Source organism: Tamandua tetradactyla, chromosome 14, assembly GCF_023851605.1.
Source record: "Tamandua tetradactyla isolate mTamTet1 chromosome 14, mTamTet1.pri, whole genome shotgun sequence".
Taxonomy (NCBI): domain Eukaryota; kingdom Metazoa; phylum Chordata; class Mammalia; order Pilosa; family Myrmecophagidae; genus Tamandua; species Tamandua tetradactyla.
Window position 1 is genome coordinate 46,362,117 of NC_135340.1, and position 23,622 is coordinate 46,385,738.

Sequence of the window (23,622 nt, forward strand, 5' to 3'; positions counted from 1 at the left end):
AAGTCTGACTGGGGCAGGTTTAGAGAGGAATGAGAAGAGAGAAGTTAGAGACAATGAGCATGGACACTTTTCAAGTTTTGCTGAAATGGAAAGAAAAGAAGCAGGGCAATAGCTGGTGATAAAGATGAGATCATAGATTTTTTTCTTTCCTTAGGGTGAAAAAAATAATAGCATACTTGTATGGGATGGGAAAAAGCCAGTAGAGAGAAAGAAATTGCTGGACGTATGTGTCTTGAGAAGGTGAGAAAGGAACGGGCTCTAATTCACACACAGAGGGGCTGGCCTTTGCCAAAGTCAGAAACAGTTTATGCAAATATCTTGTCAGGACATGGGAAAGGCAGAGTATATGGACAAAAATGAGGGTAATAGGCATGTGGGGAAGTTCTTTTCTGATTGTTCCACGTTTTCAGAGAAATAGGGAAGAATAGCATTGGCAGAGACTGAGCCATATGAGAAGTGGTTTCATTTTGTGACTCCCTCCCCTGCCTCAATCATATCTGTCAATCAAGCATACTCACAAGTAGTTGGCTAAGTTGTGCTCTTGTAACGTATGTGTTTCAAAACCATGAGGAGTCGTGTCAAAATAGTCATTGCCAATGCCACAGATGAAACATTTCGTCTAAGAAAAATAAAAGAGGCAGTAAGGCATTGTTTGTTTTGACCTTACAGGCAGGTGGGAAAAAGGTGACCCAGATCTCTGATTGAATTGAAGAACAATGAAAAATATTTTTCTCATTAGTGCTTTGGGCTATTAGTCATTTATTCCATAGAGGCACATCCAGCTCCTGGCTAGCTTGGGACAGGGGTGTAGGCTGCAGGCCTGGGAGGATCATAGGAGGGTGCAGAGCATGCCAAGTGGAGCAACGAAGGGCCCAGAGTTGGCACGAAGAAGAGAATTGGACAGGCGTGGAAAACTAACCTTGTTTGGAGTTTTGCCTGGAACAGGCCCTAAATTAGAGCAGAACTTACTGTTTAAAAAATGGATTTGCTGTGGGAATACAAAAATGGACTTGGAATTATTAGTAGTCAGAAGAATATTACCTCCATATCTTCTCGCACTTGTTCCTGCTGGTCTCTTAATTCTCCAAAAGCATCAATAATAAGACCTGGGGTTTTAAATACAAAGACAGAGCACCTTAAATAATCTGTTTAGTGGTTAGAGTAGAAAAATGGCAGGAAAAAAAATGGCAGATGCCACTCTAATAAAAAAGTGAATTATGTTAAACTATTCAATTAAAAACTAGATTAGATAGAACACTTGTATTTAAAAATACTGCATTCTGGTGAACCATTTCTCCTCTTATGCCACCTTCCTGCAATATTTGATGTTAACTACTCGCTCTCCCTTGGAACCCTTTTCTCTTGTCATTATCCATCATTCTATTTTGTTTGGTTGTTCGTTTTCAGTCTTCAGTCTTCTCCTATTCTTTAAATGCTGATATGTATCAGGGGTTCCTCCTCCATGTCTTTGTTTCTCTCCCCGAGAACCACACCCAGTTCTTTAACCACCACCACTGATGAATCCTGTTTCTCTGGTCCCACCTTGTCTCTTGAAAGACCCATTACATTTAACTGCTTATTAGAACTTCAACACTTGAATATCTTGCATATAATATACGCCTCAACTCTGGATGACTCAAACTAAATTCTTTCTGCAATTCCTGACAGGCTATTGACTAAAATATCGAAACTCCCAACCAAACCAAAGAAGAAGGAGGAAGAAAACACATGTCACGCTCTCCTAGTTCTTCTCTTTGCTTTTTCCCCATCTCAGTTACTTGGGAGGAAAGTTATGAGGGCAAGAATCATGAGGCAGGATGCAAGACTAGCCTTAGGAGACACAGACATCCAGGAAATGATCACTTCAGAATGGGGAGTGGAAGAAGAGAGTTCCTCTGTAAGGATTATCAAGTTTCTAGTAGCAGCACCTAGATGTATATATCTATGGCTTTAAATATAGCCAAGGACTGATATATGGTGACACTCAATGTTGAATTAACAAGTAGATGACAAGCTTTTAAATAAAGTTAACGATGCAGGAAGGTAGAAAGAACTAGATTTATTGAACTCGGTTCTTAAAATAATTGGTAACCATACCTTGAATGATGGCCAGCAAGATGACAATGACAAAGAAGAAGAAGGTAATGTCAAAGACAATGCGGTACATTTCATAAGGATCACCAGCAGGGTCTTCAATTTCATCGCCGATGCCACCCCCTGCTCTCACTCCCACATACATGTGGAAAAGGTAACACTAGAGAAGAAAAATAATGGCAATTTGGGTAAAAGTAGCAAAGTTTTTTTTTTTTTTTTTTTTTTTTTTTTTTTTTCAGCAAGGTGGTTAGTTCACAGCCCTGAGCCAGGGGAAGGGGAGTCTTCAGTGATGTCATCTTCATGTTGCTAAATGCTGTCCACTACCTTTGGTGTCTATGAAGATGGAAAAACTGTCATTACACTTAGGCTTTAAAATATATATTTTTTTGCCTATTTTTAAAAGTTTTGAACTGTTTGAGTCATACAAAAGAATTTATAGAAGGAGTAAGTTAAAAGCCCTGATAACTATGGCAGATGCCAGATACTCGTTGTCCCTCATTTCATTTTAAGAGTGCTAGCCTGAACTTAAGGCAGGGCTAAAGATTCCAGGAAAAGGCCTCTCTCTCTTCATGCATTTTACATATACCTGAAGAGGCATGGGTTTCCTACATTACTTTAGATAAAAAGACTTTTTCTCTCCTCCCATGCTGCTTGATCCAATATAGATATGTGGGTAGTGGCTCAGAGAGTAGATTGTCCCCCACTAAAGAACAGGGCACATTTTCTCTCCCCTGGACAGAATGGGTTGGATTCAGAGGGAAAGAACAGTCTTACTGCTGGTAGGTCAGAAGTGAGGGCAGCCTAAAGATGGGCACTTTTCATAGTGATGCTCTAGTAATAGTGTTGCTGCCCCAAGGGTGCTTACCCCATAAAAGCATAAGGAAAGTTTAGCCAAGAAGTATTACCTGTTTTACAGAGAAATGACCACAGGCTGGACATAGGCTCTTTTCTAAAACTCCAATCATTGTGAACATCTAGAGATGCTACTGCAGCTGTGCTGGGCCCACCCTGAGCTGTTCCTTTCTTTCCCATGAGGACAGTGGCCTGACATGAACCCCCTGACGTGATCCTGCTGCTGTATGTTCTCCAGCTCGTGGTGGATGTTCTGAAAGAACCCCTCATGGCTTGCTGAAATAAACCAAGTACCAGATTCATGGGACTTGCTCCCAGTTATCAGAAACAAAGAATCAAAGTTTGACTTCCATGAAGTTTAGATACAAGTACACTTACAAGTGTCTCAACTTTACGTCAGACAAATTTAGATGAACGGCGACCACTTTGTGGTGTGCTTCCTTTTCCAACTAAGAGACAAGTGGCAATGAAACATATTTCCGTCATTTCTTTATTACCAGGCTACTTTTCCCTTTTTGATGAGACATCAGTATTCTAATTTCTATTTTGACTCTATAACTCTATAACTCGTCCTTAGTCCTATGAGCCACCCACAGCCTTTCCTTCCCAATGAGACAGCCCCAAGGTGGGCTCTCACCGTCATCATGTCATCACACTTCATATCTGGCTCATCGTCATCTTCGCTTTTGTTGTAGAACTTGCGGAAGAAGTTAAAAGCCACCACGGTATAGAGATAAACCACCACAGCCAGGAGACCTACAGTCAGAACCAACTAGAGGTGGGAAGAGAGAAAGAAGGAAAAGGAGATGGGATTTTCTTTACTTTGAAAGTATGATTTGAAGAAAAACAGAGGAAAAAGTGAGGCCAAACGTGGAGAGGAAGAAGGGAAGGATGAGGGGGTGGAAATGAAGATTACATTGCAGATAGAGAAGGAAAGATGAGACCATAGACAAACAGTCTTATTGGGAGAAAAGAATAATGATGGGGTATTGGTTTGGGCATATGTAAACGCCAAAGGGATTTAAGAATTGAATAGTGAATCTGCTTTGAGAGTTACCTCCTTTTTACAGCCATAGCACTTACATGAGGTGTCATGATGTAGCTTCTACTCTGAAGCTACTTATAAATAAGCCAAAGTTTCTACTGACTAGTGGGTATCCCTGCATTACACTATTTCATAAATAACCATGGACTTCATAATTGTCATAGCTCTGAAGTTACCATAAGAAGCAAAGTGACATTTTTCATAATTAAGAAGCCTTCTGAGGACCTCTGCAGGGATCATAGGGCATGTTTATTTCCAGGTGAGTGGTTAGCACCATAAATGAGGAGGAGTATACCGGGACCTGCACATCTGGCCTATGCTATGGGCTAGGTAGTGAGCTGGGGAGATGATGATTAACAAATAAACTCTTTGCCCCTCTAGGAGCTACAGAAAATAGGGTGGGCATGTGCTGTAAGATCAGTGGCTTCTTGAGGGATGAACAATAATTTGCCCAGAACTTAGATCGCAATCCCATAGAGCAATTGTTCAAGAAAACTGAAAGAATCTCAATTCCAAGGAATAAATAGGTTAAAATCTACCCACTTTGCTACTGTGTGGTCTCAGGTAGGAGACTTGGCATCCTGTTTGTGAAGTGAGCGTAGATGTTATACTCTACCAGGGAGTTGTGAGGCTCTCATGGTACCTGGCACATGACACAATCTTGGTACATTTTAACTTTTAAACTTTCTCTTCTCCCTTTCTTACACATGGGTCTAGGATGGAGCATGTTTCGAGTATGTAATTGTACTTAGTGAGGAATGATATGCTATAGAGACAAAAAGGAGACATTGCAGGTTTCAATCAACGGAGTGACCTTGACGATATTGTAGAAGATAGACTGCATACAGATGAGGCTGAAGATAGTACAGCTATTGAAATGGGTGTAATCTTAATTGGAAACTCTATCAGAGTTACTGGGGAGTTTTCTAGCTACATTTGCCTACTTGCTAACCCAGATGGGTGTATAAAAATCCAAGGAGAAAAGAAATGATCTCCCATTTGTAGATGTCCATTGCCTCCCTCATCATCTGCTCTGTCTTTTCCATACCCTTCTCCCTCATCCCTGGTTGACAACTTGCTGATCTAAATGATTTTCTGAATCAAAGTCTTATTACGCCTTACAAGTGATGGCTGCAGTTGCGTTTTAAATTGGCAACGTTTTTACAAAAACGAAGAGTAGTTCAAGTGTTTAGTTGAACAAGAAATGTGCATAATATGCATTCCTTCCCATCACACACTAGCATACCAGCTATTATTTTTTTCTATTCATATCTAGGTGCAATTCTGTTGCACATCAGTATAAACCCAATACCTGTTTGCCATTGTGAGTGACAGATGACAGAATAGTCCGCAACGTCTTGAAACCCATTGCGATATCCAGCAGATGAGCCGCAAAGAAGAAGTTGTTATAGTGGCCCAGGACTGACATGGTTGTGTACCATGCAAGGTAGAGAAAGGACTGTGGAAATAGAAGAAAATTAGCAGCTTTTAAGGCATTCGTGACTCACAACGCACTCATTAAGCCATTTTCCCCCCTCATCTTAGGGGACAGAGAGTGAGGATAGGGGAGATTTAGGTGCTGTAGCTTAGTTGGAACCTAGGTGTGGAGCTGCTGTGAGTTAGCCTAAGAATCACCAAGTAAGTGAAACCCCAGCACTTGTACACTACTGTACAAGAAAGAAGTTGGATCCTCCAACACCTTTCAGGCTCTTGGCCTTTGCTCAGCAATCTCTGAGTCTCTCTGGGCCTCCTCCAGAGGAAATTGTTTTCCTGTGGCATTGAATGAGCAACCCTGAACCTGGGATGCAGAATCTGTTTTCCAGGTGCAATACTTACATTGTCAGTAAAAACTACCCCCAGCTTCCAGATATGGTACTTCATGTCGATGGAACTTAGCCTAAAGAGGAATAAATAGTTTCAAAACTTAGAAATGTCAAAGTTAGTTAAATGTTTAATAAGGAAAAAAATCTTAATTTCATAATGTAAATGCGGCCCTGAGCTTTATCAAATTGTATGTGTTCCCCATGAAACAGAATGGTTGAATCACACATCTTAAAATTTTAATTAGTCTTTCTCTTTCAGCTGCAAATCAGGCATAAATACTGATAGGTCTTAAAATTTTTTAAAGCATTGTTCTCCCGATATGTTAGAACCTACAAGGAACACCTAAGCCAGACCAGAGCCTGAGTGAATAAAGACCATTGTTGTTATATTTTCTTCTAGCACACTGAAGAGGGCTGGAAAAAATATCTATTTTAGCCAGACTTTTTATTGTAACTCCTAAGCTCAGTACCATGACACCAGGGAAGCCTCCTCTGCTTTTGTCTCTTCTACTGGGCTAAAGTCAAGGGCATTTTTGTCCAAGCCCAGGAGTTCAGCAATGCGTTCTGCTCCATAGAGATCTCCATACTTGTTGATCACCTATAGCAGAGAAGATAGCCGGTGAGGTTGGGGCCACAAACCTCTAGCAATGTTTTCTCTAGCCTAGGGGTCTTCAGGGCTTTCCTAAGCTCTTGGTTTTTCTAAGGGGTTAAGACATGATTCAAAGAGCAACAGAAAAAAAAGAGAAAAAATGCCCCCAGGGGATTTATCACAGAACTGATAGAGCATTTAGGTGAAAATTCCCTCTCAAGGTGATCTTTTTGCAGGGATTCAGTATGCAGAAAATGACAATGATTGTGCTTAATGCGTATGAATGAAGCTGAAAACCTATACACATTAATATATAAACCCTTCTGTTACTCATCTTGAGGTAGGATCAGAGAAATTAATATCTAATTTATTCATGTTTGTATATGGAGAACTTAAAAAAAACAACAACTATTACAGTAATCATGGAACTCATTGCCACTGACAAAGCCTACCTTTCTCTTTACAAACTTGTCCCAATAATTATTAGGAAAGGATCTGAAAAAGAAAATGAAAAAGGGAGGTCTTAACACCAAGGCAAGCACTGAAGAATTCAACTTGATTGAAATTGAGTCACCACAGGTCTACTGATTTTTTATTTAATTGCTTTGTATTGACTTCTGGAAACTCTTGGAAAGTCACTCTGCATTTTGTACCTCATATGGTTCAGAGCCAGGATTTGCAATAAAGACCAAATGGAAATAGATTTCTTGATCCTTGCCTTGAAATCTTTAATCTTCATTCACTGTGTCATTCGCTGGAGTAGGGAATGGGGATAAAGTGGCGGAAAGTGTAGATGAGACCCCCAACTTTATGGAGTTTCCAGTTGGAAGTCATCTTTAGTTTAAATTTATACAGGGTTTTTCTTAGCCCAAGTGTTCTTCCAACCCATTTCCATACTCTCAAGTATTGGTAAAAACTATTTAAAATATTTTGCTCCTCTCCAGAATTATCCAGTGTGTCCTGGGAGGGTTCCTCCTGAGGCTGGATTGAGTCCCAGGAGCCTCTGCCACTTTATACGTGAGTTTTTGTTTTCCTTTATTTGCGTCATTATTTTTGTTGGCTTTGAAACACAACGATCTCCTATTCTACAGAGACCATCCAAGTTGGTGATAAGGAAGCTGGGGGTGGGGTGGGGGGGGCAGGTAGCAAATACTACCTTTCCCCTAGCAGGGTAGAGAAGCAATTTTTTTCACTGTTAGGTAAAGCAGTTTCTTTGTCTTAAACATCTAAATGTTTAAAAGCAAAACCAAATGCTGGTGTAGACCGCTAACAGACATAACAATTATTTTGACCTTCTTTGTACATTTCTCTGCTACTTGATTTTTTCATATATTGCTTTTAGATTCTAAAGTAAACAAAAATTAAAATCAAACCAGGCTTCCTCTGTCCACAATGATTCTCCTTTCTCTTAAATCTTTATACAAATGGGCCGTAACATATAACTCATCTTTGGTCATATTCTGGGATGAGTAGAAGATTCCATGAGCAATTCTGAAGGGCCACTGACCACAGGCTCTGGACAGGGCCCTTTTACAGACATGATCTTACCTTGGTCTTAGAATACTTTCAAATAATCCCCTGACTAGATAGAAAATATATTTTCTTTGAGGGTAGATAATGTTATTTTTACTTTGTAATATTCCTGAGACTACGGATTAGAGAGCAGAACTTCAGAATGGAAACACATAAATAAATGCTGCATCTATATACGAATGGTCAGGAAAAACAATATGAGATGCCCAACCTATCATCATCAGGGAAACGAACAATGAGATGACATTCCACTACTATGAGACTGGCAAAGTTAATGGACGATGGCAAGTATAAGTGAGGAGACAGAGAAGCAGGAACTCAAATACAGTGCTGGCTGGAATATAAATTGGGACAAACACAGGGCTTATCCTATGACTCAAAAATTCCTCTCATGAGTCTGTACCCTGGAGAAGCTTCTACATGTGCAAAAGGTATAAGAATGTTTGATGCAGCATTGTTTCACAGTAGTCAAAAACTGGCCAACGGTTGAAACATCCACTGTGGAGAATTAATAAATAGACAAAAAATATACTCAGAAAACTCTACAGCTTTGGAAGTGAACAAACTATAGTCACACATATCAACATAGGTGAGTTCCCAAACATAACGAACAAAAGATTTAAGTGACAGTACAATGCTTGTAGTCATGATTCACTTATATAAAATTCAAAGTATGTAAAATGAGACAATATATGGTTTGGGGATATAAACCTAGGGGGTAAAATGATAAATGAAAGCAAGAGAATAGCAGTAAAGTCAGGAGAGCAGTTAGCGAGGGGAAGAAGGGGCAGTGATTAGGAAGGATAACATGGGGAACTGCTAGGCTTTCAGCAATGTTTTATTTGGTTTGTTACTATATTTTAAAATATACTACATATATTTTATATATTCTTCTATATGTATGCTTAACAATATAAAAATAAAAAAGGAAGCTGTCCATGACATTCAGTTAATAAAAAAAGCAGGTTACAAAGTACCATTTTGTAATATTATGATACTATTATTATGTAAAAAAAAAGTTGGCCTATCTAAAACTTTAAAAAGTTATTGTACTTATATGTGTGTTTCCTAATTCACAGATTTTTAAGCACTTCAATTTTTTTGCTACAATAACTTTTTTTAGCAAATAGTTTGGTTGGGACATTTTAGTGTACTTTTCTCATTATCTCCATAAGATAAATTTCTACAAGTTGAGCTTCTAGAAATTTTATGGGTCTTTTAGGTCATGTCAGCTTGTGCAATAGACACAGCCATGACTGATAAAATTGCAGATGGCTTACTAGTGAACTAAAGTATTTAATAATACCCAAAATTTCTCTAATGTAGTGACGAAGGATCAGAAAGAAGACTTAATAGTATTCCACATTTTTCTTTATGTAAGGAGGTTGGACAGGTCTGGCAGACAAGGAATGGCTTATGGATTGCCTGCTCACTTTCTACATTTTTACTTTGTAAGAGAAGAAGAACTTTTTTTTTCTTAGAGACTGTAAAAAAAAAAATGCTTAGCTGTACCTTTGAGAGCTTCCTTTCTGAGTTTACCTGATCATCTTTGGATAAATAGCAATTTTGTTCCCCCAGAGATAAGGATTTCTGTTTTTAGACCTTCATGTCTTAATTGGCACAGCTAAGAGTTTCAATGCAGTCACCTTTGTTTAAATTTTAGTCCTATTTCTCTACAGGCTTTTTGCATTACATTAATTTATACTGCAACTCCTACTTTCATAATTATGAACAAACTGGTATTAGAGCATTACCTTTCAAATGGTGTTGGCCATTTTCTGAACAGGGGAAAAGGAAGAGACTATCAGCTTGAGGCCATGTACCCCTGACATACATTCATTGATGTTCTCAGATCTGCAGGAAGTAGTACTTGCATCCCTCTATTACTGATATGGAAACTGAGGTATCAAAGGCTTGTTCACCTTGCAAGTCCACAGACTGCTGTGTAGCAGAGCTCACTTGTTCCCCAATCTCAGTGCTCTTTCCACTATCGTAGTAATTACACCATGTGGGATTACAGGTTTAACTCCATATGTCTTCATACCCTCACCAGATGCACTATTTTAACTGTCCATGGATTTGCCTCTTGGCACATTTATCCGGCTTGGCTGGGAAGTGGATCATTTTCAATTTTATGTTCAGAGGAGTTCTGTTACCCCCCAGGCTATTTATTGAAGGAGGAGATTACAGAGAAGGGACTGTCGTGAGACTGCTCTGCCATATGAGGACTCTGAGAAGCTAATTAGCTTCTCTCTGAAACTCTGGGCCAGTTAAGCCCTGGACGTACTCTATAGGAATAAAACGTGGAAAAGTATTTTAAATAACATTGGACTGGATTTTCTAGTCTTAATCAAATATGCTCGGCACCTCTTATAATATTTCCCTCTCCTCATTAAATGCATATAGATACATAACACATTTTTGAGGGAACATAGGCTATTTTATTGAATAGACAGGGCAGAAAACAAGTCCTAGACACCAAAATATTTGTGCTACTCAGTTTCCAAAGCTGGTGAGGAAAGAGTTATTCTATTTACAATAGAGGTTCTTTTGGGAGTTGAGGAGAGACACTTACGGTGTGTTGATTACCAAGCGATCCCATTGTCCCTTGATGTCATCTTCAGATGGCTGTTCTGTGATATATAGGCCATCAAACTCCAGCTTCCTGGCAATTTCTTTTTCTCTTTTGAATACCACCAAAGGCACCTAGGTATGGGAAAACCAGATCATTCGGAGAGGCTTTCTGGTTAAAGCCTCATTTCCTAGGCATTTGTCACCAATTACCCTTCCCATTTCAGATTATGCGTCTCTGTAGTGGGGTTTGTAAAATGAGTTTTTCTTGGGGGTCTAATTGTGAAACCAAAGCCAAATAAATCTCTTCTCACTCCTTTGGCTAATATACCCACTCTCCAAAAGTTGATCTGATTTGGGCCATTTTTCAAAGGTTTGGTTTGAACAGCTGGTTATAATATAAACTGCCACTTTGAGTCATCCTGGGGAGGTGACTACATTTAGATGAGTCACAGGGCCAAAGACATTAGGTATCCTAAAATTCTAGGCAAGATTTAGAAAGTACAAATAATTCTAGAATAGATTTGTCAGCCACAGGAATATGATGAAATGTGCCAACCTCCTTCAGTGGCTCAGGTTACAGTCATCTCATGGCTTTTGGAGTTTGGTTTATCAAATATAGTTTGATAGTTAGAATGAAATGATTCAGTGGACTCTATATAGTCTTTTGTATTCAAGTTTCCTTCTTGAGATTCTTCCCCAGAAGAGTTCCTGCCAGGCAGCAGAATACTTTATTTGTGCTCTATTACCCCCATTCTCTTGTAGTTTTGATTTTAGACTAAATGGGGTGGCATTTCTATAAAGACCTACTACCAAAGAGGCACACTGAAATGGATGGAAATAATCCACCTACTCTAACCATCACCAAACACACACACTTCAATATGGCACAGAGTTAATGAGATCAGAAGATACTGCTAAAATCCCAGGTGAGAAGTCAGAGTATCTAAAGCTTAATTCAGACTGTGCCAGGGCTTCTCATTCATCTAGGAAGCCAATGGTTGCTTGGTGACATCATTGAAAGGTTGGTCCTCAGACTGTTTCTTCTAATATGCTTTCTGAAAGCTCATAATATCTATATGTCCCACATTGCTCCTTTATTTCTAAAACAAAAAGGCAAAATTTAGAAAATGACTCGAAGAGTTATCTCTTGCCCTTTTTTCCCTTTCAATAAAACAAACAACTCTGAGGAAATAAAAGGCTAATGACAGGAAAGTGGCAAATGCTAATGCAGGTATGCACGCTGTGAGGGATCAATGATTGCTGCTGGCTAATGAATGATGTGTGTCAGAAAGCAAAGGTAAAGCTATACTGGGGCTAATATTGGCCCACTGTATTTTGAAATGACTGAATAATGACAATATTACATCAAATTTTGGAGCAGTTCTGATCTCTAGGACTCACAAAATTCCTCCTTTAATTTTCTAGGAGTTTGTATCCTCTGTAAGTACAGCTTCCACAATTTTATTCCCTACGTAGTATTTCTCTTTTATTTTCTCCAGGTCAGCATATCTTCACCTCATCCAACAAGCTTGAGCTCTAGGGGCTGCAAATTAAGGAATAATAGCTAACATGTGCCGAGTACTTTTATAATATTTACTCATTTAATCCTTCCAGCAACCTAATGGGGGTGGTGCTTGTATTATAAAATTCATTTTTACAGATGAAGAAACAGGAACTGTCAAGTCAGTGGCAGAGCTGTGAATCTAACCCAGGCAGCCTGGCTCTGAAATCCATGCTTCAGTCATTCCCACGGAGCCCTTACTTAGTCAGGCACACCTGGTCTCTCCAGGAGGGTAGCTGGATTTCCTGAGTGATACTATATTTCACTGATGAAAGTAAGGTCCACAAGGATAGGAACATATTTCAAGTCTTGGTGGATAGTGTACAGCCAAGGAGACTTCTTACTTAAGAGACGCAGTAAGAAACGATGTTATAAGAATAGTAATGAGGAAAAAATGCTTAGTGGAGTAGAGAGAGAGCTAGACTTAACACCAAGAGCTGGATGAAGACTGACATAACTGAAGTCCTGAAAGATGGTCTCGATAAACCATGCTTCTGGTATTTATGCCCTTGCCCAAATACTGGGCTCAAATACGGAGTAGTCCACCTCATTCTGTATGCAACAGTGAACCTGGGTTGGCTCTATGACTTGCTTTAACCAACAAAATGCAGCACAAATAACACTATGTCAGTTCTGGGCCTGTCTTAAGAAAGGCTAGTTAGTGCCTTCTACTTTTGCAGTTTTTTTTTTTTTTGAAGCCCTGAGCTATCATGTGAGAAGTCCAGCTACCCTGCTAGAGAGAACATGCCGAGGAGCCACATGTAGAAGGAGATGGATGAAATCAGGACATTTACAGGTGATTTCATCCACCTGTAAAGAGAGAGAGGCCCAGATACCCAAGTGAACCCAGATCTATGGTCATCCGCCCCTGGCAAGCCACCAGGGGGGCATTCCAGCACAGTTGAGTGCCCAGATGACTGCAGATCCAGCTGCCTTTGCATGGAGCAGAACTGCCAAAATTGCTCGGTTACCATGCAGAATCAGAGATAAAAGATGGTTGTTATCTTAAGTCATTGAATTATGAGTTGGTTTGTATTGTTGCAATAGATAACCAAAAGAGTACCTCATCAATAAGTTTTCTTCTGATATCTCAAATAGTTAATACTTTTTTGAAAGGGAAGAATTTTTATAAAAATCTGACTTAAATTTAAAGAACCCCTCATTATTAGCGACACTGTGTCTTAGCCTAATCACTCTAATGGTTTAACATTTAGTAAGAGGTACCTGATATGTGACACCCAGAGGAATGCTTCTCCTATTTGAATATGTGTACAAATCACCTGGAGATCACATTAAATTGTAGACTCAGATTTTAAAGGTCTAAGGTGGGCCCAAGATTCTCTATTTCTAACCAGCTCCCAGGTAATGCCAATGCTGCTCTATGAACCTCACTTTATCAGCAGACTCCTAGAGATCAAAAGGCTGCCTCGGTTCAAATGTGGTGCTCCTCCCTCAAGGAATCACATTCAATTCGGAGTGGCTGGCAAGCTACGCACCTTCAAGCAGTAATAGCCCAGCACACAGACCAAGGAGACGATGGTGTGGACGATGGCCAGGGCCCTCAGTGCTGGGGCCATATACCCAGTGCTCTCCTGCAGGACAAAGAACACCATCGCTGCTTCTTCTTCCTCATCACTGAAGGGATTCCACAGGTTTGCAACATCCTCTGTCTCTTCTTCTAAAGGTTCTTCAGTGACCTGACCCAAGACATATACTTACTTATACACTTCAGAAAGAACCTGTAGCCTAGAACCTGTAGCCTCTGTACTAGCCCCATGTATTTCATATTTCTAGTGTGTTGGGAAAATTTTAGTGGCTCAACATTACTTGAATGGGGTCTTAGGTAACATATCACTGGGAACCCCCAGTGTCTTATTAATTACAAATAAAAATCTTAAGAGAGACACAAAAATACCTATTCTTTGAATAGAAAGCAAAAAATTAAAAGTTAGAACGTTTTCTACAATCCTATGCTACATATGCCATAGGAGGTAATCTCTGAGATGCTGTAGTTTGGGAAGAAACCAAGACAGACAGACACACACATAGTCAATATTTTCTGTTCTTTTGGAGCTGCCATTTATGCTCAGGGCCTCAACTGCCATTCTTATGCAGATGACACCCAAATCCTCACCTTTGAGCTTTTAGTTCAAACAAAAGCTCTAACCGCCTGCTGGTGATCTCACACCTGTATGGCTGTCCTGCCATCACTTCAACCTCGAGTGTTTAAAACCAAACACTCCGCACCCCTCTAGAGACTTCTGTTTTTCTCCTATGGGTAACAAGAAGCTGTTGCTTGTTGAGTGGAAGGTAGATGTGCACAAAACAATGTTTTATAAAATAAGATTGGTGGTTTTAGATAGGTGGACCAAGAGTCAAGAGTTAGGAAAGCCAGCTAAAGACTATGTCAAGAATCCATGACCTACTATTCATTGATTCATTTACTAATATATTATGTTCCTACAGTATACAAGACCCAGTTACCAACACTGAAAATCTTCATTTATCTTGACTAGCCCCTCTCATCTCCATTAACCAACTCCTGTTAATTCTTCCTTCATAATGATTTTAACGTGTATCAACTATAATGGCTCTGGTTACCTCATTCCTCCAGGACGGGGCTATATTTATTGTTCATTTTGAAATACCTCATAGCTCCGAATGTAGGGCAAAGCAACATAGTAGATGCTTAACAAATATTTGAAAAATGAATTAAGAAATGACTAGAGTAAGTCTGAACTAATGAAATAGTCTCCTAACTGGCTTCCCTTACTGGCAGTCTCTCCATTCTTCTCATTGCTAAAGATTGTATCCTTTTTAGAAGCCAATATCTTAGAAATTCCCCTAGACATTAGAATTTTTGTTGAATTAAGAGCATAACTTCTGTATTAAGTGAATAACCCCTGAATGAAGTATCACCTTGTAAAAGAGCAGGATGAAGTTGATAGCGAAGGCTACAAACAGAGCAAGGAACCTCAGGTTGTAGAAATTCCTGGCCAGGTAATGCTGAAAAGAAAAGGACAGGCAGAAGTAGAAGAGCTTTGAAAGGGTGAGAATTCTCTCTCTCACACAGAAGATGTATTCTGGATAGAAATTTCATACAGAACTAGTCCTATTCTTTTGAAACCATTCTTGAAAGACTCAGAAATGTGGATTAAAAAAAATTACATAGAATCATGCTCAAATTGGTTTATTTCTCAGGGAATCCAAATGGCTAACCATGCCACCAGCAGATAACTCAAAAACTGCCGTGACATTGCTGTGGGTATTTTTTTTTTTTTTTTAAATGATCACTCCAGCAGGAAGTAGTCTATTTGGAAATTATGTGTGACTAAGGCCCACAAACAGCCCTGCAGCTCCCACCCTAGATGCAGCCAGACTCCTTGTCCCTTTGAGTCACAGTCAGCGCATCGGACTCTGCCTCCTCAGGGGGCACCATTCCCACTCTCACCGCCATCGTCCTCAGAGACGCCCCCACTTGAAGACTGGAAAGGTAGCTTCTTGGGGAAAGTTCCCAATCTCTCTACAGAGGGGCTCTCACTAATGGGGTCAGGAATGGAGTTCTGCCATCAACAACTCCACCTCAGGGGGTCAACTGATCAGAAAAAGAATATGAGGAGTTGGACTGAGGTTTGTTTGCATGTAGAATAATACAGCTTTTGAGGAGTAGTGTGGGAACCTAACCTTATATGAAAATTCTTTCTGCATCCCAAATGAACAAATTACTTTTGAAATTTCAGCCCAGAATCAGCTAAGGCCCCACATAATACACAGAAAGGATCAGCAAGAAAGAAGCGTTCCCACCCTTCTGGAGAGAAAACATGTGAGAGAGATGTCCTGTTCTGGGCCAGAGAACCTAGGGACTGCAACTTAAATTTTTGTTATCCTTTTTTTCTTTTCCTTCAACTAAAGGAAAAGGCAGTTATATAGGATGAAGAAAATAATAGAAATGAGAGAGAAGAGGAAGCATAACTAATCAAATTGTGAAATAGCGAGTGACTACCTCTCGGGAGCCTCACAAATGGGGTCCAGGCCACAGCCCTTACCAGTAACTTGGTCTGATAGACTTCCAGCCCTTTAAAGAAATTAGCCATGAAGGCTTCAGGCTTCTCAACTCTCGGGCCACGCCGTCGCTTCTTCTTTTTTGTCACTTCTGCCCACAGGTACTCGGCTTGTTCTTCTTCTTTGGCTTTGTCCTCCTTTTCCCCATCTTCCTTGCTGCAGGAAGGAGAAACACACTCAGGAGGCTGGAGAGGTAGGTCTGGCCCAAAAAGGGAGACTAAATTAAAGAGAAATCTGGGTTGAGAGGGATAGGAGATATACTTATTCAGAAACAAGGTGAGAATCTCAGGTCTTTATTATCCCACAGTGCTTGGAAGTCAAATTTGGATTTGATGAGTGGTGACCATATTGAGCCATAGTCAGAGATGTATATAAATTATATACAAGTTTTTACCCTTTTGAAATCAGGCCTAACCATTTTTTTCCCTTTAGAAAAGTTTTTATTTCCTAAGCCTTCATGGAAATGAGCAATAGTACCTCTTCTTCTAAACTTGTATGGGGAATTAAATGAGATATTGTATAAAAGAGCTCAGCACAGGGCCTGGCATATAACAGATGTTAAATGGCTGATAGATATTACTATCATCAACATTACATGAAGTTGCTAAGTTTGAGTGTTTGATAATTTCTTTGCCCAGACGGTAAAACTCTGACCAACTATCAGAATTCTAAAGTTAACAAGATTAATAGAATATATTTTTTATATAGCTGGGACAAAAAGAAATGTACCCAGGAATTGCACAATGGCGATTTCTTTTATGAGTAGAAATAAAATGTTCTATTTTAAGAGTAGATGCTATTAAATAGAGCCTATCAAGAGCTAACATAGAAATTAGAATACATGACACAATCAAGAACTTACTCTGCCTTCTCAAATTCTATTTTTCCTCCTGCTTCATGTACTGCTTTCATCTCTGCTGCCTAGAAAAACATAACAATTGGTCAAGGTTTTCTCAGGGAAGTGAGTTCATGGCAATGTGCTGTTCCACTGGCCGTGTTCTTCTCCTTGGTCACAAGCCCTGGTGGCAATCTTTGTGCCTCTGCTTCTCTCAGGAACACAGAATGTTAATATCCTACCATATCAAATGACTATGAAGAGATGTCAAACTTGAAAACGCAGTTGCCTTATTCTTATTCAACTCAAAGATAAAGCTTTTGCCAGGACATTGTCAGAGCTCCATGCCAGTGGTCCCACTGCTCCATGGGACCAGGGAGAGAGAGAACACAGACTGTACCCAATCCAGTCCAGCACGGGCTCCCTGCCTTGTCTTCAGTCCTCCTACCACCACCCTAACCCCTCTGGCTGATGACTGTTCTACTCAGAATAAATTTCAAACTCCCTGCCAAGGCCTACAGGTCTGACATGATCTAGTCCCAGCATTTCTCTCTATCTTATGTCATTTCACTTACTTCCTACACCCAAATGCCCCTTTCCCTATTGGGTTTCTGCACTGGCCATATCCTCTGCTCTGGATTTCCACATGCCTGCCATTTTCTCATCCTTTAGGACTTGGCTCAGGTGACACCTCCCCAAAAGCCTGCTGGACCCCTCCATTTACAGCAGGGCCCATATCCATTCTGACACACATTACCACTTATGATGCACACTAAAATAAACAAGGTAATTATCTTATTTGCTATCTTCTCCCACTAGAAGTTATGCTCCCTGAAAGCTAAAATGTCGTCTTTCTTATTCACCAATGTGTTCCTATAACCTGGAACAAGCTTGGCACAGAGCAGTACCCGAGTGAATCCTTACTATGTGTCTGACTCTGTTCTAGGCCCTGGGGCTACATCGGGGAGCAAAACAATAAATAAATTAATATTCTAAGAATCCCTATGATTCTGATGCTTCTTTCACCGACTCTCCAGACCAGATGGAAGTTCCCTTCTATACATTCCTGTAGTACCTGACAGTTCTCCTTTATAACATTCTGCATGCTTGTATTGACTTGTCCAATATCCATCTTCTCCACTAAATTGTAGGGACGTTGCATTTCTCATTCCTCAGTGAATTCCCAGAGGCTTAAAAAGTGACAAGTACAATTCACTGTTCAATAAATATCAATGCAATGAATGAATAAAGTTGTCTTTGGACTCTATTCTTCTCCTCACTTCTCTCCATACCCTCCTTCATGCTAGAATGATGCTGTGAGCTGGATGCCATAAGAAAGGGGAATACCCAGAGCCTTCTGTGGCCAAGAGACTCCGAATTACTGTTCTCTTACTCACACGATCTAATTCCGTGATGCACCAACTGCAAATTGGATGGTAGAAGCATCAGAAGGATGAAAATGACCCAAGCATGATAAAACTCACTGGGAGCCTGGGCTAATCATACGTATTCAGCTGGACCTTTTAAGACATTGCAGAAATGTTCTCACAAAATAAGTCTCCTCTTGTTTTCTACTTGGTATGCTATGCTTTCACTGAATAAACCTGTGCACCATGAGAACTAATCTAATAAAGATATGGAATAAAAGTTCAAACCATCATGTTTGAACTCCTCAGTGTAAACTGGAAGACCATTTGATCTGTCTGGACATGACAGGACTGGAATTATAAAATCAGGATACTTGGAGTAGAGCCAGTCTCTAAAAACAATGTTGGCTCCTTGGCAATTGGTGTCAGTACTGATTGCAAAATATAGTGACAAGTTTTTTTCTGGGGATAAAGAAATAGGATACAAACACATTATGCTTACCTGTGCTTTTCTTTTCTTCTGTACAGTACTCTCTAAGGTAGGTGGTTCATCCTTGCCAGCAATCTCAGAAAGGTCACCCAAACCCACTTCTGGTCCATGCTTTAAGCCACCTTCCTTCTTTGGATGGAGTCCAAAGAGATCTGACATAATGTCCACATCTCCCTTCTCACCTTTTACCAAGTGTACTAGTTCAGTTGTGAAGCCCGGCTCAGTCACTTCTGTTCTCTCAGTCTCCATAGCATCATCATGGATACCAAACTGGGTTGGGTCAGGCATGTCACCCAGGATCTTGGTCACTCTGATGTTCTTTGCCCCTTCTACTAGGCCCCCTCCAAACACTGTGTTCCAGAGGATCTGAAAGATTCCTCCCAATATGGTAAAAAATAACTGCAATATCCCTACAAACAACATCCAGATAAAAGAGAAAAACACTTTCACTAGCTCCTTTGCTGTCATCTTTTTCACTTTCCTGTACTGCTTCCTGAGGTTCTTCAGGGTTGCCTTCTTTAGAAAGTTGGCAACATTTCTCTTGACTGAGACACAGGCAAAGGCAAATGCAGAGGCAGACTCAAAAGACTTGTCTTCTTCCTCTTCATCCTCGGTTTCTAACATATAAGACACTTCGTCTTCATCCTCCTCCTCCTCTGGTCTGTCAGCTGAATCAGATTCAGAGATCTGAGATGCTAACTGCATTTCAAAGATGGTATCCTCACAGAAGTTCACAAACAATTCCATCTTTTCTTGCTCCCCACCTTCATTGACAACATCAAAGATGAACTGTCGCTTAGATTCCTTCACTTGAGGCTTCTCCCATTGAGTTCGACTGGATTCACTGATCTCAAAGTAAACACGTTCTATTTTCTTGGCCCCACCCATGATCTCAATACGTCCTAGGTATGGTTCAAAGTAATTTAGCACACTTTCTGCTGGGTCCAATAGACACTTCAGGCGAGAATCATTTGGCATATGCTCAGAAAGATTTGTCAGTAACACTGCCACATTAAACCCTATATCCTTGGCCGGCTCATGGAACCGGTCTACAAAATCGATGTAATTAAACATGTCATTCTCATCAGCTTCTGCACACGAAAGGAGAAAGTCAATCTCTGACTGTGTGTACTGCTTTTGCCCTTCCATGGCCTTTTGGAATTCTTTTTTGGAGATAATCCCTTTACCATCTGGGTCATATTCTTTGAAGGTATCTGAGCTCGTTAAGTCTTTAAGTTTCAAGAACATGTCAAAGAATTTCAAGATCATTTCTACATTGGTAGATGACTCTACCAATGTGTCAACCATCTGCTTGCCAATAGTTCCATTTACCACATTTCCTGTGAGGCAGGTTCAAAAAAGACACACAAATATATAAATAAACCCAAGTCATCATGTAACTGGTCAGATAGTTATTTTTAAAAGAGTTATGTGCCAACTCAGTCAGCTCTTTCTATGTCTGTGATGATTTAGGAATGGGTAGGAAGGAGCAGCAAGCCATAAAGACTACACCACTAGGAGCCAAGGGGGTTGGGGAGAGAAACAAAGTGAAGAAGGAAATGCCTGTGCCACTGCCTTTTATCTGGCATGGGGCCTAGGAATTAGTTTCACTATCAGATTATTGGGGACACATAGGGATAAGGGGTGCCCCTCTTTTCCCCTTAGACCTAGGACAGTGCCTAACTAGATGGCTGGCATACACACTGGCAGCCAGATGTACTGAAAAGCAATGGGGAGAAGGAGAGGATAGGGAAGAGCAAAGCTTGGAGGTTTTCCCCAGTTCATTCTGGCTTTCCCTATTGACATAAAATGAGTTGGTCTCAGATTTTGTCCATCAGACCATGTGCCCATCATTTTGTTTGTTTGTTTCTGAAAATTTGGCTTTCTAATCAATGTCATATGGTATCAATGACCTGCCAGAGGGATAATCTGCAGGATTAGTAAGGTTAGTGCTCAGACCAATTACAGTTGTGTGAATGCCTAGTTATACCAAACAGCCCAACCTTCCAGGAGGGACAGAAGCATCACCACCATGTCCTGAAGGAGATCCAAGAGTTCCTTCAGCAGCTCGATCTGACTGGAATCCTAGAACAGAAACAGGAGATACCCCTGAGCTATCTGATGCCTCAGCAAAGTACAGGGCAGTGAGCAAGAAGAGCCTGCTCTGGAAAGGTTAGAGTAAGGCTGTGCCAATCTCAGAAATGAGTTCCCTTCTAACTGTGAATGAGGATGTCTTATCATCCACTGCTTATAGCACTGGGAGACTCACAGTAGCAGGACTTACTCAGTAGATTCATCTATTAGAGCATCTTTACATTCTTCCTTTTATCCGTACAATGAGACAGATACAACAATTGTTGTCCAAAGTACTGAACAATCCAATCCACCAAAGAGCCTTTAGGTGTCTCTAGTAGTTTATATTACTGTTTTTTATACTGGAGAATTACTAGTGAGATTTATGGGAATTCTAGGGAAATCCAATTAAGTATCAAGATTTTAATCACCAAGTGGGTTCTCCTTGCTTTCTGGATTAATTTAGGTTCTCCTGGTTCCAGTTGGTGGTGATCAGGGTGCCACTGGTCCCTTAAAATGTTATATAATTGAGGCTATTCCTCCGGATGGTTTTGATACTAGTCTGTTTGGTTTTAATTTCAGCAACACAGTTAGCTCTGTGCTTTATACCCTGTGTCATAAAGGGGAAATAATCCCTTGAAGATCTGAGGTGGGCAACATGAGGGCAAGATTGAAAAATGCATTCTGGGTCACACTTTTTACAGACTCTCAAAAAAAAAAAAACAACAAACCAATAAACATAGATTTCCCCCTAGCCCATCAAACTTCAGAGGGATTTTCCCTCTCCTGTGTTTTGTGTCATAGAAATATAGCATATTAGATCAGGAAGAGACTTCAGAGATTGTTTATTCTAGCTCCCCATACTTTATAGATAGATAAAAACCAGAAAGGAGAAGTGACTTTCCAAAAGGTGTTGGTGGGGAGGCGGCAGGACTGGGGCTCCGGTTTCCCTAGACTCCCACTGCATAGTCCTGGCTGCACGGGAGTGAACATATTCCTGCCAAATCAGCAGCCCTCCCAAGAACTTTCTCCTCCCATAAGGCCAGAGTCAAAAGGGGAAAAATGGAGGGGTTAAATAGCACATTCCAGAAGAAAGGAAGCAGATGTGACAGCCTTGAAAATTTTAGATATACATTATTTAAATTAATGCTGCACATGTTACTCTAATCAGCCTGAAACATCCTGAAGTTCTCCTTCGTGTGTTGCCATGGAGAGAGGCAATCGACTACTACATATGCTACATTTATTTGATCATAATAAATGCTCTGAGTGATTCTGATTCATCTTGCCAAAGAGATGGGGAGAGAGGAGAGGCAGAGATGGGGGAAAGCAAAGGTGAGAGAAGGGATATGTGAATTATAGAAACATGCAGACATTTGACAGATCATACTGGGCTGGTATATAGTATTTATAAATGGAAAAACAGTGACAAGGAAGCAAAAAGGATTAGCACTATGACAAGCAAGTGTTGAGGCAATTATGAAAAGGGTTGGTTGGTAGGATACAAGGAAAGAAGCTGCAACCATGCAAAAGCCTGACTGGGACCCCTTGGAGGCATTCATTCCTCACTGCACCTTTTAACCCTAGGTTTTGAAAATGAGACTGGTCTGCATGGCTGTCCCAGCCATTTGATCAAGCAACCATATCCAGAACAGGAAAACTTGGAAGTGGGGGTAGACTTAGCATTTTACACTAATGAATTGTGCAGGGAACAGGCCACAGTACCTGAGAGAGTTTCATCTGCATGTTAGCAAATACATGGAGGAAGCCGACCACCGCATCCCAAAGCCTACTGTGAGCCAGGCTCTGCTGGTTTCCAATGCAAGGGCCCTAAGGAGAAGAAGACATCCTTGTTTCACTTAACCTGAGTTACTCTGAAACCTGCCCTAATAAGGGCATTTGACACCTGCTTGTTTGAGTAGATAACATTTTCCAAAAGTCACATATTTTGTATCTCAATTTTTTTTTCCCAAGAAAAAAAAGATAGTACTTTTTTTCCCCCCCTTGATCACAGGAAACTATAACTAGGAGGGATTTCACAGTCTGATGATTTTCAAAGATTTTCTTTTAGCCTCAGAGTACATTCTTCAAACACATTGAAGAAGAGTATTTAAAAGAGTTAAACGTTCTGATTGAAACCATGCTGAAGGGCAATCCTGTCCACCTTCACCCACACTTTGGACCAAAAGGGGTTCTGAGGGATGCAAGGGTTCCACAAAACACAATTTGAAAACCATGATCTGGTCCACCTATTGTTTTAGGAAAAGCTATACATAAAAGGTTATCTGCTCAGTGAGAGAAGTCTGTGTAATAAATGCTAAAATTTTATCATTAACCTAACTTTAGGTATAATACCATTTTTCTATCATTTTTTGAAAGCCAGAGACAGTTTTGTTAATCACCAATTTCCATTTTCCCTATTAATAAACCTTCCTATTTTTGAAGATCATCATTGTACTAACAATTTCTTAGCTCTTTCTTATAGTTTTTTTCTATCCATTAATCAATCTCCAAATCGATAGACTATGAAAGTTATAAATAGGACACCAATAGTACCTAAAGTTCTAGAAAATCTTGGCAGAATTCCCAGGGGAGAGGTGAATGGGATAAAGGGGGCTGCATCCCCAAGTCACATAACTTTGTTTCAAAATCATTGTTCATGTATACTCAGTGTCTGGTCCTGAGAAATCACTGGATTATTTTCGGAACAAAAGCCCTGTTGAC

General features: G+C 40.2%; 1 protein-coding gene across 5 annotated transcripts in view; it reads right to left on the minus strand.

Annotated features, from left to right (window-relative positions):
- The window catches only part of RYR3 (ryanodine receptor 3), a 498,481-nt gene that overhangs the window by 3,916 nt on the left and 470,943 nt on the right, over positions 1-23,622 (minus strand). For 4 of the 5 annotated variants that reach the window (XM_077127361.1, XM_077127358.1, XM_077127359.1 and 1 more), the window contains 16 exons: positions 22,624-22,728; positions 20,829-20,910; positions 18,838-20,165; positions 16,996-17,054; positions 16,118-16,289; positions 14,991-15,077; positions 13,568-13,768; positions 10,512-10,642; positions 6,856-6,898; positions 6,285-6,412; positions 5,828-5,888; positions 5,304-5,450; positions 3,584-3,718; positions 2,098-2,254; positions 1,042-1,106; positions 519-619 (listed from right to left, as the gene is read on the minus strand). In XM_077127361.1, the coding sequence (XP_076983476.1) occupies positions 519-619; positions 1,042-1,106; positions 2,098-2,254; positions 3,584-3,718; positions 5,304-5,450; positions 5,828-5,888; positions 6,285-6,412; positions 6,856-6,898; positions 10,512-10,642; positions 13,568-13,768; positions 14,991-15,077; positions 16,118-16,289; positions 16,996-17,054; positions 18,838-20,165; positions 20,829-20,910; positions 22,624-22,728 (3,002 nt within the window). The remainder of the gene's footprint in view (positions 1-518; positions 620-1,041; positions 1,107-2,097; positions 2,255-3,583; positions 3,719-5,303; positions 5,451-5,827; positions 5,889-6,284; positions 6,413-6,855; positions 6,899-10,511; positions 10,643-13,567; positions 13,769-14,990; positions 15,078-16,117; positions 16,290-16,995; positions 17,055-18,837; positions 20,166-20,828; positions 20,911-22,623; positions 22,729-23,622) is intronic. The other variant, XM_077127360.1, reaches the window with a different exon arrangement.